The sequence below is a fragment of the Salmo trutta genome, chromosome 17 (assembly GCF_901001165.1).
Source record: "Salmo trutta chromosome 17, fSalTru1.1, whole genome shotgun sequence".
Lineage (NCBI taxonomy): Eukaryota > Metazoa > Chordata > Actinopteri > Salmoniformes > Salmonidae > Salmo > Salmo trutta.
In genome coordinates, this window is record NC_042973.1 from 31,970,358 (window position 1) to 31,990,147 (window position 19,790).

At 43.2% G+C, this 19,790-nt stretch overlaps 2 protein-coding genes across 6 annotated transcripts in view; both read left to right on the forward strand.

Annotated features, from left to right (window-relative positions):
- The first annotated feature begins 3,937 nt into the window (after window positions 1-3,937).
- On the forward strand, window positions 3,938-9,751 carry LOC115151352 (protein piccolo-like). The gene is made up of 4 exons (XM_029695266.1): window positions 3,938-4,049; window positions 7,102-8,251; window positions 8,811-9,636; window positions 9,723-9,751. The coding sequence occupies exons 2-4, from the start codon at window positions 7,310-7,312 to the stop codon at window positions 9,749-9,751; spliced, it is 1,797 nt and encodes a 598-aa protein (XP_029551126.1). The 5' UTR covers window positions 3,938-4,049; window positions 7,102-7,309.
- Window positions 9,498-19,790, forward strand: part of pclob (piccolo presynaptic cytomatrix protein b) — a 101,024-nt gene continuing 90,731 nt past the window's right edge. For all 5 annotated transcript variants that reach the window (XM_029696513.1, XM_029696515.1, XM_029696516.1 and 2 more), the window contains exons 1-2: window positions 9,498-9,773; window positions 18,443-19,411. In XM_029696513.1, the coding sequence (XP_029552373.1) occupies window positions 9,756-9,773; window positions 18,443-19,411 (987 nt within the window). In that variant the 5' untranslated portion in view covers window positions 9,498-9,755. The remainder of the gene's footprint in view (window positions 9,774-18,442; window positions 19,412-19,790) is intronic.

The following is a 19,790-nucleotide window of genomic DNA, read 5'->3' on the forward strand; positions in this document are numbered from 1 at the left end:
GAGTATCTCTACCGCTCCTGCTGTCTCTTGAGAGTTGAAACAGTTGGAACTGGAGCAGCAGCACGGCCAGGTGAACTGGGGACAGCAAGGAGTCATCAAGCCAGGTAGTCCTGAGGCATGGTCCTAGGGCTCAGGTCCTCCGAGAGAGAGAAAGAAAGAGAGAAAGAAAGAGAGAATTAGAGAGAGCATATTTAAATTCACACAGGACACCGGAAAAGACAAGAGAAATACTCCAGATGTGACAGACTGACCCTAGCCCCCCGACACATAAACTACTGCAGCATAAATACTGGAGGCGGAGACAGGAGGGGTCAGGAGACACTGTGGCCCCATCCGATGAAACCCCCAGACAGGGCCAAACAGGTAGGATATAACCCCACCCACTTTGCCAAAGCACAGCCCCCACACCACTGGAGGGATATCTCCAACCACCAACATACCATCCCCGGACAAAGCCGAGTATAGCCCACAAAGATCTCCGCCACGGCACAACCCAAGGGGGGGCGCCAACCCAGACAGGAAGACCACGTCAGTGACTCAACCCACTCAAGTGACTCACCCTTCCCAAGGACGGCATGGAAGAACACCAGTAAGCCAGTGACTCAGCCCCTGTAATAGGCGTAGAGGCAGAGAATCCCAGTGGAAAGAGGGGAACCGGCCAGGCAGAGACAGCAAGGGTGGTTTGTTGCTCCAGCCTTTCCGTTCACCTTCACACCCCTGGGCCAGACTACACTTAATCATAGGACCTACTGAAGAGATATGTCTTCAGTAAAGACTTAAAGGTTGAGACTGAGTCTGCGTCTCTCACATGGGTAGGCAGACTATTCCATAAAAATGGAGCTCTATAGGAGAAAGCCCTGCCTCCAGCTGTTTGCTTAGAAATTCTAGGAACAATTAGGAGGCCCGCGTCTTGTGACCGTAGCGTACGTGTAGGTATGTACGGCAGGACCAAATTGGAAAGATAGGTAGGAGCAAGCCCATGTAATGCTTTGTAGGTTAGCAGTAAAACCTTGAAATCAGACCCTTGCCTTAACAGGAAGCCAGTGTAGGGAGGCTAGCACTGGAGAAATATGATCAAATTTTTTGGTTCTAGTCAGGATTCTAGCAGCCGTATTTAGCACTAACTGAAGTTTATTTAGTGCTTTATCCAGGTAGCCGGAAAGTAGAGCATTGCAGTAGTCCAACCTAGAAGTAACAAAGGCATGGATTAATTTTTCTGCGTCATTTTTGGACAGAAAGTTTCAGATTTTTGCAATGTTACGTAGATGGAAAAAAGCTGTTCTTGAAAGAGTCTTGATATGTTCTTCAAAACAGAGATCAGGGTCCAGAATAACGCCGAGGTCCTTCACAGTTTTATTTGAGACGACTGTACAACCATCCAGATTAATTGTCAGATTCAAAAGAAGATCTCTTTGTTTCTTGGGACCTAGAACAAGCATCTCTGTTTTGTCCGAGTTTAAAAGTAGAAAGTTTGCAGCCATCCACTTCCTTATGTCTGAGACACAGGCTTCTAGCGAGGGCAATTTTGGGGCTTCACCATGTTTCATTGAAATGTACAGCTGTGTGTCATCCGCATAGCAGTGAAATTTAACATTATGTTTTCGAATGACATCCCCAAGAGGTAAAATATATAGTGAAAACAATAGTGGTCCTAAAATGGAACCTTGAGGAACACCGAAATTTACAGTTGATTTGTCAGAGGACAAACCATTCACAGAGACAAACTGATATCTTTCCGACAGATAAGATCTAAACCAGGCCAGAACTTGTCCATGTAGACCAATTTGGGTTTCCAATCTCTCCAAAAGAATGTGATGATCGATGGTATCAAAAGCAGCACTAAGATCTAGGAGCACGAGGACAGATGCAGAGCCTTGGTCTGACGTCATTAAAAGGTAATTTACCACCTTCACAAGTGCAGTCTCAGTGCTATGATGGGGTCTAAAACCAGACTGAAGCGTTTCGTATACATTGTTTGTCTTCAGGAAGGCAGTGAGTTGCTGCGCAACAGCTTTTTCAAAATGTTTCGAGAGGAATGGAAGATTCGATATAGGCCGATAGTTTTTTTTATAATTTCTGGGTCAAGATTTGGCTTTTTCAAGAGAGGTTTTATTACTGCCACTTTTAGTGAGTTTGGTACACATCCGGTGGATAGAGAGCCGGTTATTATGTTCAACATAGGAGGGCCAAGCACAGAAAGCAGCTCTTTCAGTAGTTTAGTTGGAATAGGGTCCAGTATGCAGCTTGAAGGTTTAGAGGCCATGATTATTTTCATCATTGTGTCAAGACATATAGTACAAAAACACTTTAGTGTCTCCCTTGAGCCTAGGTCCTGGCAGGGTTGTGCAGACTCAGGACAACGGAGCTTTGGAGGAATACGCAGATTTAAATAGGAGTCCGTAATTTGCTTTCTAATGATCATGATCTTTTTCTCAAAGAAGTTCATGAATTCATTACTGCTGAAGTGAGAGCCATCCTCTCTTGGGGAATGCTGCTTTTTAGTTAGCTTTGCAACAGTATCAAAAAGAAATTTCAGATTGTTCTTATTTTCCTCAATTAAGTTGGAAAAATAGGATGATCGAACAGCAGTGAGGGCTCTTCGATACTGCACGATACTGTCTTTCCAAGCTAGTCGGAAGACTTCCAGTTTGGTGTGGCGTCATTTCCGTTCCAATTTTCTGGAAGCTTGCTTCAGAGCTCGTGTATTTTCTGTATACCAGGGAGCTAGTTTCTTATGACAAATGTTTTTAGTTTTTAGGGGTGCAACTGCATCTAGGGTATTGCGCAAGGTTAAATTGAGTTCCTCGGTTAGGTGGTTAACTGATTTTTGTCCTCTGACGTCCTTGGGCAGGCAGAGGGAGTCTGGAAGGGCATCAAGGAATCTTTGGGTTGTCTGAGAATTTACAGCACGACTTTTAATGCTTCTTGGTTGTTCTGAGCAGATTATAGTACTTGATGCCTGTGTGAACGTGATGATGGGCCCAGAGGTGGCCATATTGCCCCCTGATAAATGTACATTATTACCCCAAAAATAATATATATCGGAAAAATATATATATATCGCCCCCCCCCATTTTGTGCCAACAACATAGTAAATAAAGTAAGAGAAAAGGGGGGATAACATACTCAATTACCTTATGCCACCATATATGGAGACAGTATTTTTCACTAGCACGGGCTTCCTGAGACAGAGGGTATTGAAATCAGTTGGAGAACAGACTCCTGCATGGAACGTAGATGAATTTAAAGTTTAAGCCAAAAATGGTTTTGCTACAAGTGAAGTGGGAAGAGACACTAAGCCAAAGTATATTTTTTGTAAAATATATGATTTATATTTTTTTCTTCTTTGGTCTTGAGCACATGGATGCAGTAGTCAATTATTATTCTTTGCACATGTTTTCAAATAATCCTGCACCTATTGGAAATAACCCACTGGGCACAAACATCAATTCAGAATCATAAACACAACCTACTCGGTCTAGGTTTCAAAGGTCTGATATAAGAGCCCAAGCATGACATAATATAATTATCTGTCTGACCAAAAGGCCAACCAATGAGCGAGATAATAATATGATGCATTACATTTTTTCTTTTCTTTTCTTTTATTCATTAGGATCCCCATTAGCCGACCCCAAAGGCGACACCTAGTCATACTGGGGTCTGAAAAATACATTACAGACAAAATAGTTTACAATTTACATACATTTAAAACATGAACATTATTGATGAGAAATGCAAACATATGGCGCATGCATGCGATCAATTTTATTTTTTCGATCGTTTAATGTGTGACTGCCGGGGATAAATCGCCGTGTGCCTTTAATTGAAATGTTCCTGCATGATGTATTGTGATTAACTGGCTGTCAGAGGGTGGCGCATGCGTATGCAGAGAGGCGGTATCAGTGGATGCTGTAGACTTGCGTTGCTCTGTGCCCGCCATCCCTCCGCAGCCAGGCAGACCGCAGAAACTGACAAGAGTAGCCGACTGAAGGAGGGCTGAGCCAAGATGGGACGAGACATCTGGCACGACAGAGCCAGCACAACAACAGGTAGCATTTGCGTCTTGTTTTTTAGAGAACCGTGTGATGTACGTACATCTGTTTGATAAAGTGCCCGCGGAGGGTGAGGAATGCTGGACTGAATTATCCTCGGGAATGCCTCTGGCAGGGGGTTTCTTTATGGTGTCCACAGGGATGATGGCGGTTCCGTTTTTTTTTTTTACAATAGCTAGACTACGTGATGGGGGCGAATGCAGGTGTAGGCTAATGTCAAGGGCGCACATTGCTTCGTCCCGCAACGAGACATGATTTACAGATGGCTCGTTGCGGAAGCTTCCGTAGCCTGGCGTCCTTTGGCTCGCTGCGGAACAAGCAAGGGCGCACCGAGCGAATAACGGCTGAGCGAGGGGGTTCCTCCATCTCACTGCCGGGAGGATCGTGGTTTCAGAGATGTCATATTTAAGGTCTGGTAGCCTACTGGTAGCCTACTCCACTATGCGGATTGCATCGTGTATACTCAAGTAGAATTGCAGCTAATACAGCCTGTCTGTTTGACTTACCGACTGATGCTAAATCACGACCAGGCGCGGAGGAGATAATAGGTTAGACCACCAGTGTATATATTTAAACTCGCATTGGCGACTGCCATGTCATTACTATAATGTTTTAATCTGATATCTAGGCAAATTATTTAAATATGTATTTCCATATCAGAGTTTAGTTCTCATTCATCATTTGTTGTCTCCTGTCCGTATGTGCCCGCGGTTTCTCCAGAGAGCACCAGATTGTGTTTGTGTGTATGTGTGTGTTTACTCGGGTTTCCGCTTTAAACCAGACTTCGGATTTAATTTCCTCTACAGTAATACTGGCTGTTGGGTGAAAGCATTCATTCGCCATTTAATGGGGCTACAGAGGTCACGAATTTTGTAGTGGCAACAAGCCTATGGGGAACGTGCTATATTCCTGTGTAAATATGAATGTGGTTATAACCTCAGTACTTGAATTTGCTATGCAGTCTCCGCCTCCCATGACTGTGTAGGACCGTGGCCTGTATTGTATTTCTGCTTGAAAGGGATCTCTCTGGCTTGGTTATGTATGAAACCGTGTTGGCGCTATGCTGCTGTCCATGGTGCCGAAAGCCCAACAACAGCCCATGCTGAGTAAATCAAACGGAGACGCAATCATTAAAGCCTCAGCTGAATGCACGCGACAATTTAATGTGCACACGATCATCGTTTTCAGCTGAGATATCGGTCGACAGTTACTTGGTTTTAATTTACATCCGTGTGCCACAGAAAGTATATTCATATCCATTATGTAATTATTTAAAATATCAGTTCATAAGACACCACATGCTGGGACAACATGTTTACAAAGAAACGCATAGGTATACTGTCGAGATTCATGACAAGGGTCATATTACATTATGTTTTTATTTACACCTTTCATTGCCTACATTTGTTTATTGTATTTTAGTTAGTGTATTGCCAATTTTAATATCCAAATGTAAGTTGTAGGGTACTCACTATTCAGCATGTTGTTACCACATGACAAAAGATCTCTCTCTCGCTCTCTCTCTCTCTCTCTCTCTTCTGAAAAGGTTTACATGTTGCATCGACAATCTGTTGCCATAGCCATGCAGTAATTTATGAATATGTGTATTTTCGATGCAGGATGTGAGAACATGAGAAGAGAGGTGTATCAGGGTGCAGAGCAGTAATAACAAACAGACCTCAGAGACTTTAATGCATTATGTGACCTGTGTTCTCATTACTTTCCAATATATTCTGAGATGTTGTTATTTGTTTACCATCCTCAGCCTGCCTGGGGCAGCATGTTTAATCAGAATATTGTTAATGCTCTCTCTTTCCCTCACCCCACCTCCCTTCCACACTTTCTCTCTCCCTTACCCCTTCTCTCTCTCACTCGTTCTCAATTCAATTCAGTATACTTTATTGACATGGAAAGTAAACACTTACATTGTAAATGTATACATATAGCGACGATGGTGAAAGACAGGAATATGCTAGACTGTTTGTAATTATGCATTAATAATGATATTGATTGTCATATTATCAGGAATTACAACAAATAATAATAAAGAATAGGCAAATATATGTCACACTATACTTCTCACTGGCTGTCCCACAGGTTGTGGCACGAGGCCACACATATGGCTGCTAAAACACAGCATTCTGGTTTGCAGATCTGTCTCTATCACTTCCTGGGGGCAGCATGAGCACAGCCTGGCCTCTCTGGACAGCCAGGTGTGCCTGTGACGACTGGTCTCCATGGCCAGGCTGTGCTCACTGAGTCTGTACATAGTTAGTGTTTTTCCTCAGTTTTCTATCATTCACAGTGGTCAGATAGTCTGTCACCTTGCACTGTCTGTTTAGAGACAAATAGCATTTTTTTGTGGTTTCTTTCCAATAGGTGATATATTTTATTTTTGCTCTTATAATTTGGTTGGGTCCGATGTTCTGAGTGCTGACCTGAGGCTTTGTCGGGTTGGTAGTGGTTAGTGAATTGAGACTCAGGACCATCTTGCTGAGGGAACTTTTCTCTGTGGTCACCTCTTGGCAGTTGAGGGCTTTGTAGTGGTAGGAGTGGTGGGTCACTTGTTTATAAATTATTACAACATTTAGTGGCTATTTTTTTTATATTAATCAGAAGAGGAATTGGCCTAATTCTGCTCTGCATGTGTTGTTTGGAGTTTTTCTCTCTACTCTGAGAATGCTCTTACAGAACTACAGAATGTAGGATTCCAATTGGGTGTTTGTCCCATTTGTCAAATTCTTGTTTTGTAAGCAGACCCCACATTTCGCTCTCATACAGTGCAATTGGTTCTATTATTGATTTGAATATTTTGAGCCATATCCTAATTGGTATGCCTAATTGTATAGATGTTTTAATGGCCTAGAAAGCCCTCTTTGCTTTGTCTTTCAGTTCATTCATGGCCAGGTTGAAGTTCCCAATGGAGCTGATTTTTTGTCCCATATATGTCTTTGTGTGTGTGTGTGTTCTATAGGTGTGAAGCTGTGTGTTTCTCTCTCTCACACGCCGCTCTCCCCCCTCTCTGCCACCCTCTCTCTTGTCTCTGTAGGAAGTCTGGTGTAGAAGCTGAACCAGAAGAGAGCCCAGGCAGCAGTAGTAGCAGCGACAGCAGTGGTGGGGCGGTAGATGCCCTCCCCTCAGCCTCAGGCCCAGTTCCTCCCCAGGCCCCTGTAGGAGAGAAGAGAGAGGACAGCTCCTGCTTTGGCAGCTCTGTAGACTCCAGCGAGGAAGAGGAGGACAAAGAGGAGGACCGCGCCATGTTCTCTAACTTTCTAAGCGGGGCGAACCCCCTCAGCTCTGTCTCCTCTGCTGTCAGAGGAGGTCTTTTTGGGGACAATGGGGAGGTTGACAAACAGAAAGCAGGCCCTCAGCATCCTGGGTCAGTTCCTGGCCCTGGGAATGCCCCACAGCAGCAACAGGGAGGACCCCAGCTGCAGGGGAACGGTCAGGCTGGTCAAACAGCCAAACTTAGCGGGCAGCAAGCCCCCGCTAAGGGTGGACCACAACAGCAAGGACCTCCTAAGGGTGGTCCACAACAGCAAGCCCCTCATAAGCAAGGACCTGCAAAAGGTGGACCACAACAACAAGCCACCCAACAGCAAGCAACTGATAAAGGTGGACCGCAACAACAAGGGTCACCTAAGGTTGGCGCTCAGCCACAAGGGTCCCCTAAGGGTGGACCACAACAGCAAGAACCTGCTAAAGATGGACCCCAACAGCAAGGTTCACCTAAAGTTGGAGTTCTGCCACAAACTCCGAAGGGACCACAACAGCAAGGACCTGCTAAGGGTGGACCCCAACAGCAAGGGTCCCCTAAGGTTGGAGCTCAGACACAAGGGTCCCCTAAGGTTGGAGCTCAGACACAAGGGTCCCCTAAGGTTGGAGCTCAGACACAAGGGTCCCCTAAGATTGGAGCTCAGACACAAGGGTCCCCTAAGGTTGGAGCTCAGACACAAGGGTCCCCTAAGATTGGCACTCAGCAGCAGGGTTCCCCCAGGACTACATCACAGCAGCAAGCCGCTGGTAAAGCTGGGCATCAGTCTAAAGCTGGACCTATGGCTGGAGCTAAACCCCTGTGCCCAGTGTGTAACACTACCGGACTCAACCTGAACACCAAGGAGCCACCCAACCATAACACCTGCACACAGTGTAAGACTGTCGTCTGCAGCTTGTGTGGCTTCAGTCCTCCTGACTCTGGCGTAAGTAGAGCTTCATTCCAGAATATACAGCATTTAATACTTTGTTATTCATTTATCATTATTAAACAGTAGGACAAATATTTATATTTTTGACCTAAGATCACCTTGTAGCATTTGTATGAATGACATTCTGTGTCAAATTTGTTTTGTATTTTTTTGTACAGTGGAGAATTGAGCATGCTTGAGCCTGGCCAGTGTGGTTTGATAAGTCAGTGTATTAACTCTCGTTACCACTTAGCAGGCTGCTTAAACAGAGTAGACTGATTTAGTGGCAGTTCATTCAGCATGAGGCAGTCATTAACAGAATATGAAAGTAGTGTTGTACTGTAAAGGCAGTGGCATTAGATAAAGACACAATGTGACTTTAATATGCACATCTTTTTTTAAACGATAAATCATAACCTTCATTATTTTGTATATAGTATGTATCTAGTATAGATTAAGGATTAAGAAAAAAAAAACATAGATTATATTGATTGCATTAACAGTTTTTTTTTGTTCATCTGTGAGAAAACCAAAAACCTTTATATTATGCGTAAAGCTGTGATTTCTATTGTAGGGTAAGGAGTGGCTGTGTCTGACCTGCCAGATGCAAAGAGCACTCGGAGGCTCTGACCCACCAGGAACCCCAAAGATGAAACCCCAGCCTTCACCCAACAAAGCCTCTATATCTCCTGCACCACAGAAGAAAGACACCTCTATACAAGGCTCCATCCAGAAAAACCCTGCTACATCAGCAACACAGCCACCCAAGGCAGAGACTGCTAAAGCAGCAGACCCTCAGACACCGGCTAGCCCAGTACCTGCTCGGAATGCACCACAGGAGAACCGGAGAACATCAGGGCCTCAGAAACCGCCAGAGCAGCCAGGCCAACCTGGGCATAAGCAGAGTAATGCCACCCCATGCACACAGCAGGAGCCTGGGAAGCCTCAGCAAGTGCTTCCAAAGGATGGAGCCTCTCCTGCCAAAGTTGTGCCACAGCTACAGGCTCAGGCCCCTAAGCAGGAGTCAGGGGGCTTCTTTGGCTTTGGTGGTCCTAAGTCTCAGCCTGCTGCTTCAAAGGCTGAAGATTCAGTGTCTGGGAAGATGTTTGGCTTTGGCTCCTCCATCTTCAGCTCTGCATCCACTTTGATCACTTCAACTGTTCAGGATGAGCCCCACACCACACCACCAGCTTCCCCCATGGTGTCTGCAGCAGCCCAGGCCTCTCCCAAGATGCCCCCTGCAAAGGAGACCAAACCACCTGCTACTCAGAAAGCAGAGGAGAAGAAAGCAGAGCAACCCCAACAGGCCAAGGTCCCCGCATCAGTACATGCCAAAGTAGACAAACCCCCATCAGAGCCTCCAAAGGGAGCAGCATCCTCCCAACCAGCTCTCAAAGCAGGCCAGTCCACCTGTCCTCTCTGCAAGGTGGAACTCAACAAGGGCTCCAAGGACCCTCCCAACTACAACACCTGCACCGAATGCAAGAACACTGTCTGCAACCTCTGTGGATTTAACCCCATGACAAATGTTGCTGAGGTAAAATGGCTATATCATTTTAATTCGTCTGTGGCTGTATTTATTGATGAATATTTGAAAAATATATTCACATCTACAGTCGTTCAATGCTCTGGTAATGCTTTATGTAGACCACTTGGTTGTGTCACTATAGGATTTACAAGATGCTAGAGGTCTTCATGGATCCACCTGTACCCGAATACCCAAGACCTGATCCAGGACCCGAGCGGGTCCGGATCCAGAATTCTAAATAATGTCACGGTTCTGGGTCAGATCTGATAGGATTGTCTCGGGTATGTGGAACTTCAACTGACTTGTCCGGAAAGACCCGTACAGATCTGAACGCAACTGCTGCAGTTGAGATAATTGTATAATTTATGCAGCTGCTCTTGCTTTTCACGAGTGTTGCTTGTTGTTGGCCAATCATAAGTAATCAAAGCGGCAGTAGGCTACGGTCACAGAGCGTCTGTATGTGGAAAAAGTTAGGAGATATCTAATCAATGGAAGATGTAATTAAAATGATGGAATTAAAAGTTAAAGGAGAAGGATAGGCTACAGTGACCAAAAGCCAACAGGTAGGCTGCTATTTAATATTCTGAATGGATTTATTGTTGTTTGTGACTGTGTAGGACACGGAAGTTCATGCAGCCTCAATTAGCCTAGCTAGCTAGCTTAACTAGCTTCTCCCAGTTTGATGCAGTCAAGACAGGTACTACGTAATCATATTGGATGATAAATAACCTATGGCAGCTATTAGTCTACTAAAGCGCGAGTTGGATTGGTTGGTTAGTGTCTCTCCCTCTCTCCCTCCTAACTGCACCCCATGTCACTCGCTCACATTCACAGTAACCTACACACACAGCACGACCCATGTTAGAGCGTCATCTCTCTCTACCTCTTCTCCCACGTACTTTAACAGCTCCGGTTAATAAAGTAGCTTAAAAATTGACTTTTTTGCTGCTTCCCCACTTGGATCGAACTGGGTCTGGATCCGACCAGGTCTATACGGAACGGCTATAATTGTCTTCTGGTCCATTTGGAACGGGTCTCTATATTTAAAAAAATATTTATGCATATCGGGTCCGAATGGGAAAGTCCCAGGCCCATTTTGGAACTGGTCCATCTTTTTGTAGCGGGTCCAATGTCGAAATTACTTCAAAATTGACTGCATCAATATAGTGCAATATAATGCTATGTAATATAAATTAACTGCCATCACTTTACAACACGCAATTAAATCTTAACATTTGATGCTGACAACTTATTCATTTGCATTGTATTCAATGCATTGAGCTGGACACTGGGTTTCAGGAAGGATTATGTATGCAGGCCCTACATCACACTAAATTGAGATTTCTACACAGTGGTCACTGCCACTCAGACTCACTCAGGTGTATATGATGGTTATAAAGTAAAGTACTTTTAGCGATATTATGATCTCTATGAGAGATTTAATGGGCTTGTTTAAAGGGGCAATCTGCGATTGCTACATCAATATTTAGAATTATAAATTCATGATATACAGTGCATTTGGAAAGTATTCAGACCCCTTTACATTTTCCAAATGTTGTTACGTTACAGCCTTATTTTAAATGGTTTAAATTGTTGTTTTCCTCATCAATCCACACACATTACCCCTTTAATGACAAAGCAAAATCAGGTTTTTAGAAATGTTTGCAAAAAATATAAAATAAATATGACATTTACATAAGTATTCAGACCCTTTACTCAGTACTTTGTTATAGCAGCTTTGGCAGCGATTACAGCCTTGAGTCTTCTTGTGTATGACGCTAAAAGCTTGGCACACCTGTATTATGGGAGTTTCTCCCTTTCTTCTCTGCAGATCCTCTCAAGCTCTGTCAGGTTGGATGGGGAGTGTCGCTGCACAGCTATTTTCAGGGTTCTCTAGAGGTGTTTGATCGGGTTCAAGTCCGGGCTCTGGCTGGACCACTCAAGGACATTCAAAACTTGTCCCAAAGCCACTCCCGCGTTGTCTTGGCTATATGCCTTTGTCCTGTTGGAAGGTGAACCTTCACCCCAGTCTGAGGTCCTGAGTGCTCTGGAGCAGGTTTTGCTCCATCTTTCCCTCGATCATCCCCACAGCATGATGCTGCCACCACCATGCTTCACCGTTGGGATGGTGTCAGATTTCCTCCTGATGTGATTCTTGGTATTCAGGCCAAAGAGTTCAATGTTGGTTTCATCAGACCAGAGAATCTAAAACTCATGGTCTGAGAGTCCTTTAGGTTCCTTTTGGAAAACTCCAAGCGGGCTGTCATGTGCCTTTTACTGAAGAGTGGCTTCCATCTGGCCACTCTACCATAAAGGCCTGATTGGGGGAGTGCTGCAGAGGTGGCTGTCCTTCTGTAAGGTTTTCCCATTTCCACAGAGGAACTTTGGAGCTCTTTCAGAGTGACCATTGGGTTCTTGGTCACCTCCCTGACCAAGGCCCTTCTCCCCCGATTGCTCAGTTTGGCTGGGCGGCCAGCTCTAGGCAGAGTCTTTGTGGTTCCAAACTTCTTCCATTTAAGAATGATGGAGGCCACTATGTTCTTGTGGACCTTCGATGCTGCAGAAATGCTTTGGTACCCTTCCCCAGATCTGTGCCTCGACACAATCCTGTCTCAGAGCTCTACGGACAATTCTTTCAACTTCATGGCTTGGTTTTTGCTCTGACATGCACTGTCAACTGTGAGACGTTATATAGACAGGTGTGTGACTTTTCAAATTATGTCTAATCAATTGAATTTACCACAGGTGGACTCTAATCAAGTTGTAGAAACATCTCAAGGATGATCAATGGAAACAGGATGCACCTGAGGTCAATTTCGAGTCTCATAGCAAAGGGTCTGAATACTTTTTTATGTTTAATACATTTGCAAACATTTCTAAAAACCTGTTTTTGCTTTGTCATTATGGGGTATTGTGTGTAGATTGATGAGTAAAAAATGTAATTTAATCAATTTTACACTATGGCTGTAACATAACAAAATGTGGGGAAAAAAAGAGAAGCGGTCTGAATACTTTCCCGAATGCACTGTATGCTTAAATCATCAGTTATTTTAATGCGCTCTAGAGAACAATATATGCTTAGTTTACCTACATTCAATATTCATTTCAGGTCAATAAAGTTTTTCTGTAATACAATGAAGGCAGACTAGTTCAGATAGAGCCTGGTCAACTGTGGGGGCAATAGCATACACAACAGTGTCATTGGCATGCAAGTGCAGGTTACATATTGTTAATGATATTGATATTGTTAATGTAACCAGTAAAATGTACAGGCACCAGAATCGACCCCTGAGGGACACCTTTCAGATAATCCAGGAAATCTGATTTAAGACCATCAGTAGATACACGTTGAGTTCTATCTGTCAAGTAATTGTTTAACCAGTTACATGAAGCCTGGTCTAGGCCAATTGAGGAAAGCCTCTGAATTAGCAGTGAGTGTTAAACAGTATCGAAAGCCTTTGGCAGGTCAATGAAGAGGGCAGCAAAATGTTGCCTTTTATACGTACAGTTAACCACATATTTTATAACTAGGGATGCATAAGAGATACTGTTTTGACCTGGTCTAAAAACAGACTGAAGTACATTTAGAATACATTTCAAAGATAAGAAACATCTTGGCTGAGAATGAATCAAAGGATTCTAATATTTTAGCTGGCAATAAACTTTAGAAATAAGGCAATAATTATTTAGGTCATAAGGGTCACCACCTTTCTGAAGGGAGAGTACATGGGCCGCCTTCCAAACCTTGGGGATAGTACCAGAAATAATTGTCAGGATAAAAATATGGGTTAATGATTCAGCAATCAGGGTGGCAGAGAGCTTCTGCAAAAATGGATCGAGCATATTAGCCCCAGTGTATTTCTTTTGTCAATCTTAAGCAAGGCATCTACAGTGGCTTGCCAAAGTATTCACCACCCTTGGCATTTTTCCTATTTTGTTGCCTTACAACCTGGAATTAAAATAGATTTTTGGGGGGGTTTATATCATTTGATTTACACAACATGCCTACCACTTTGAAGATGAAAAATATGTTTTATTGTGAAACAAACAAGAAATAACACAACAAAAATCAGAAAACTTGAGCGTGCATAACTATTCAACCCCCAAGTCAATACTTTGTAGAGCCACCTTTTGCAGCAATTACAGCTGCAAGTCTCTTGGGGTATGCCCATTATTTAAGGCAAACCTGCTTCAGCTCCTTCAAGTTGGATGGGTTCCACTGGTGTGCAACAATATTTAAGTCATACCACAGATTCTCAATTGGATTGAGGTCTGGGCTTTGACTAGGCCATTCCAAGACATTTAAATGTTTCTCCTTTAACCCCTTAAACCACTCGAGTGTTGCTTTAGCAGTGTGCTTAGGGTCATTGTCCTGCTGGAAGGTAAACCTCTGTCCCAGTCTCAAATCTCTGGAAGACTGAAACAGGTTTCACTCATGAATTTCCCTGTATTTAGCGCCATCCATCATTCCTTCAATTCTGACCAGTTTCCCAGTCCCTGCCGATGAAAAACATCCCCCCTGCATGATGCTGCCACCACCATGCTTCACTGTGGGGATGGTGTTCTTGCGATGATGCGAAATGTTGGGTTTGTACCAGACATAGCGTTTTCCTTGATGGCCAAAAAGCTACATTTTAGTCTCATCTGACCAGAGTACCTTCTTCCATATGTTTGGGGAGTCTCCCACATGCCTTTTGGCAAACACCAAACATGTTTGCTTATTTTTCTCTTTAAGCAATGTTTTTTTTTCTTCTGTCCACTCTTCCGTAAAGCCCAGCTCTGTGGAGTGTACGGCTTAAAGTGGTCCTATGGACAGATACTCCAATCTCCGCTGTGAAGCTTTGCAGCTCGTTCAGGGTTATCTTTGGTCTCTTTGTTGCCTCTCTGATTAATGCCCGCCTTGCCTGGTCTGTGAGTTTTGGTGGGCGGCCCTCTCTTGGCAGGTTTGTTGAGGGGCTATATTCTTTCCATTTTTTAATAATGGATTTAATGGTGTGGAATGTTCAAAGTTTCATATATTTTTATAACCAAACCCTGATCTGTACTTCTCTACAACTTTGTCCCTGACCAGTTTGGAGAGCTCCTGGGTCTTCATGGTGCTGCTTGCTTAGTGGTGCCCCTTGCTTAGTGGTGTTGCAGAGTCTGGGACTTTTTCAGAACAGGTGTATATATACTGAGATCATGTGTCACTTAGATTGCACACAGGTGGACTTTATTTAACTAATTATGTAACTTCTGAAGGTAATTGATTGCACCAGATCTTATTTAGAGGCTACATAGCAAAGGGGGTGAATACATATGCAAGCACCACTTTTTTATTTATTTTTGATTTTTTACAAATTTTTAAACAAGTAATTTTTTCATTTCACTTCACCAATTTGGACTATTTTGTGTATGTCCATTACATGAAATCCAAATAAAAATCAATTTACATTACAGGTTGTAATGCAGTAAAATAAGAAAAAGCCAAGGGGGATGAATACTTTTGCAAGGCACTGTAGCACATCACAGACAGTAAATTGTTGAAATGAAAACAAAGAATAACCGTCGAGTCAGCTGGAGGCTGTCAGAGGGAAGAGCAGTCGATTGACTGACCAGGGTCAATTAAACCACAGTTTCTCTCAAATAAAAAGGCTGCCGAGATAAAATGAGGATTAAATGCGTCACTTATTCCTTTCTTCTCAGTTATGATGCCAGAGTCAGAAAGAACTTGCTTAGGCATGGAAGAAGAGGAATTTGTACTCTTCAGTTCATTTACTGTTTTGCAAAATTTAGAAGGATCACCAGCATTCTGTTTTTCAAGATAGTACATTTGTTTCTCAATTCACTGAAAGATTTCCAGTACACTACAGAGTACTACGTTTTCCTTGCTTTGGCCCAGGCCTGATTTCTCATCTGAATGAGCTCATCTGAAGGGTTAGATCTATTTTTGACTCTGAATTGTTTAAAAGGGGCGTGTTTATCTGCCAGAGGAATAAATATGGAAGAGACATGTTCTAGAGACAACTCAGGGTCAGGAATACAGGAGATAGTGGCTAAATCTGAGTAGAACATGTCGTGTTAAAACCCTTAAGGAGGAAACATAAAAAAATGTATCTTAATTAAACGAGGATTAGGATTTTGCTGTTTCGTATCTCTAATACATACTATGGGACAATGATCACTGAGATCATATGCAAATACTCCACTAGACAAATATTTATGCGGGTTATTAGTAAGAATTAAATCAATCAATGAGGAGTTACCAGGATTTTTCACATTTAAGTTTTGAAATCACTTCAGTCAGATTCAAATCAATGCATATGCTCTGAAATTGATTTGAGGCCGGGGATAGCTTATCCAGATTCAAATCCCCTAAAATGACCAACTCCAAGGACAAAAAGGTGCTAAACACTCGGCTATAGCAACGACTATAGCAACATTTACTGCCCCCATGGCAGCAGGGGGGCAGTAAATCTCAGCAACAAATACATGTGTATTCTGGTTTATGGACACATCTACAACCAGGAGCTCAAATTTCTTAGGAACAGGAATATTTAAAGATTGGGACACCATGAAATTAGATTTTACATATATGGCCACTCCTTCCCGTTTCTGTAATCTGTCACATCTAAATACATTATAAAAATTTAGTTCAATATATTTATCACATACATAACAATTTAACCATGTTTCAGAAAGAACCAGAATGCCAGGACACGAGTCCTGTACCCAAATATCAATTATGTCCATTTTTTGTATCATACTTCACACATTTAGGTGCATTAGCCCAAGCCCCCTATGAGATTTAAAGTCATAGGGGTTATACAGCTCCTTCCCATAAGAGCTAACAGGCATTTGCAGCTATTTGTTGAGTGAGCTGAGACTTTGCCATGGTCCTTGGCCAACCACGTGAGAGCAGAGCAGACTGTGCATTTGACAGACGTCCCTCAAGTCGCTGGATGAAGGGACTGGGGGGGTGGGGGGGGGAACTGGGAAAGCAGTGTTGGCAGAGCTCAGTCCACCCTGATGAAACACCTGCCAAAGGAGTGGAGCTGCTGCAGGGGATGGGAGTGGCTGCCAATGCTCCATTCTGGGTGTGCACAGGAGGTCTTGGTGTGGCTCCTGTTGCAGGGTTGTGGCTGCCATGCCGTGAAACATAAAATTATATAAAAATCTACCTGTAATAGAGCATGCTGGGAAATATGATAATGATTGGCCTGGTTTTGGTTCAAAGTGATGTGCACCAGTTTCAGGCCTATGTATTTGGGTAAAACTAGACCCTCAAAATAAGGCCTTATGAAATACATATGGTATGGTGTTAAAGATGATTACATTTTGAATGATAACATATTTGCTTTTGATCTCACTTGGTGAAGTCTAGAGACCCTAAAAATAGATGAATGCAACAACCGTGTCTCTGTCACTAACACATATAATTATGGGTGGTAACTCTACAATTTACTCTAAAGGCAAGACACTCAGGGAAAATTTGGAACAAGGCTTTACACTAAGCAGTAAGTGTGTTCATTTAACACTGTTCCAGTGTCTATTTGGGTCCACTGACTCAACACGTAGGTGTTGATGATTTTTTTTTTACACTGGGTAATTTACTGTGCATCATGATGGCCTAAACTAGGAGTCCACAGAATGGAGAGCTTGCTGTGTTCATGAGTAGAGCAGGTTGATTATATAGACCCACTTCTTTTATAGCGATTAAGATCATTTAGGTGTCCATCTGACAGTCTTTGCAGCACAATAAGGGGAATCTGGGAATAGTTTCACCTGTGACTTGGTTAACAGCACATTTCTCAGAGCTGATGAGATCCGTTAGTGTTATCATTGCATTATGCAGACCAGTGACTCCCTCACCATCACAGAGGCCTCGTATCATTACAAGAGGCTTTACTAATGGCCTTTTGTCTGATAGCCTGCATTATGTGCCTCCCTCAGGAGGACTGTATCGCTATCAGAGAGCAGATAAACAGATTAAAACACAGAGTTCATGTATGTTTGGAGACCTAATGGTCCCCTGCCCATTTACAGTAGAGGCCATTTGAATTGTGAGTGCAGGCAGCGAGTTGTAGGACACATCATTTGTTTTAAGACTGGTGTTCAGCTCCCTCCTAAGTGGGAGTGTGAGTGTCTCATAATAGCACAAAGGTGTAGCCTTTTACTATTGGCTAATGGCTACTGTATAATTATACCAAGCAATAATTGCTTAATAACCCAAAAAGGTGTTATTAGCGAAGATGGAATAATTATGAACAATTTATTTTACACAATGGGTGAACACTGTCCTCTCGGACAGTTAAATTCATACATTAATTTCCTTGAGGACACTGACATTGAAACCGTCTTAGACTTGACACAACACAGTAGAAATATTTAGTTACTGATGTCTAGTGGCAACTTGAATTGTAAATAAGCTTGGGCTTTTCTATAAAGACACTATCTCATGATGACAGGCACAGAACATTGTGAATATTGCTTTGTTTACTGATTTTGTGGAACATGAAGTTCACAAATACCCATTATCACATTTGCAAGTATCGGTTGACAAAGGCATATTTAATTTGTAAGTCGCTCTGGATAAGAGCGTCTGCTAAATGACTTAAATGTAATGTTAAATGTGTTGCCGATTGAAATCATGGTACTAAATAATATTTAACCATCTTTACGCTGTCATTTTCTTTCAGGTGAAGGAGTGGCTGTGTCTGAACTGCCAGATGAAGAGAATGGAACCCACAGGACCTCCCATGATGAAACCCCAACCTTCTCCAAACAAAGGTTCTGCACCTCAGAAGGCCACTGTCACACCCATCGCTACCCAAAAGAAAGACATTCCAACACCAGGCTCCCCTCAGAGAAAACCTGCTACATCAGCAACAGAGCCACTTAAGGCAGATGCTGCCAGAGCAGCAGACCTTCAGAAACCAGCCAGCCCAGCACCTGTTATGAAGGCACCACAGGAGAACCGGAGAACATCAGGGCCTCAGAAACCACCAGAGCAGCCAGGCCAACCTGGGTATGAGCAGAGTAATGCCACCCTGTCACAGCAGGTGCCTGGGAAGCCTCAGCAAGAGCCTCCAAAAGGTGGGACATCTCCTGCAAAAGTTGTGCCAACACTACAGGCCAAGCCCCCCAAGCAGGAGTCAGGGGGCTTCTTTGGTGGCTTTGGTGGTCCTAAATCTCAGTTTACCTCAAAGCCTGAAGATTCAGTGTCTGGGAAGGTGTTTGGCTTTGGCTCCTCCATCTTCAGCTCTGCATCCACTTTGATCACCTCAGCTGTTCAGGATGAGACCCACACCACACTACCAGGTTCCCCAAAGGTGTCTGCAGCAGCCCAGGCCTCTCCCAAGATGCCCACTGCAAATGAGACCAAACCACCTGCTACTCAGAAAGCAGAGGAGAAGAAAGCAGAGCAACCCCAACAGGCCAAGGTCCCCGCATTAGTACATGCCAAAGTAGACAAACCCCCATCAGAGCCTCCAAAGGGAGCAGCATCCTCCCAACCAGCTCTCAAAGCAGGCCAGTCCACCTGTCCACTATGCAAGGTGGAACTCAACATGGGCTTCAAGGATCCTCCCAGCTACAACACCTGTACCGAATGCAAGAACACTGTCTGCAACCTCTGTGGATTCAACCCCATGCCAAATGTTACTGAGGTAAGATAGACCAAATATCACTTAATTACTGTGTGAACAAATCATTACTGATGTATTATTATTTGGACAAAGATAACTTTATTTAATATAAAAGTTCAGAGAGTCAATTAATCTCCACACGGGTAATCTTAGTCATTCTGAAATTATAATGTCATCTTTTATATTGAACTGTCTATTAAGTTCTATGTATTTCAGTTCCAGAAATAACCTTTAGACATTGCACCATTGGTCGGTTCATTAATTGTTCATTCTCTCTTCTTACAAATATAAACAACTTGTCTGACATGGTTTTAGCCTATGTGGAAAGATTGATATTTTACTTTACTAAAGAGAGACAAATCAAAGTCTCAATTGTAGTGGTTATGGCTATTTCATTTCC

What these genes read in the sequence shown, in the direction of transcription:
- LOC115151352 (XM_029695266.1), top strand. Translation starts at nt 7,310, where the DNA reads ATGTTCTCTAACTTTCTAAGCGGGGCGAACCCCCTCAGCTCTGTCTCC. An exon ending in TCAGTCCTCCTGACTCTGGC is followed by an intron (nt 8,252 to 8,810) that starts GTAAGTAGAGCT and finishes TTTCTATTGTAG; the next exon opens with GGTAAGGAGTGGCTGTGTCT. An exon ending in CCAACCAGCTCTCAAAGCAG is followed by an intron (nt 9,637 to 9,722) that starts GCCAGTCCACCT and finishes ACCGAATGCAAG; the next exon opens with AACACTGTCTGCAACCTCTG.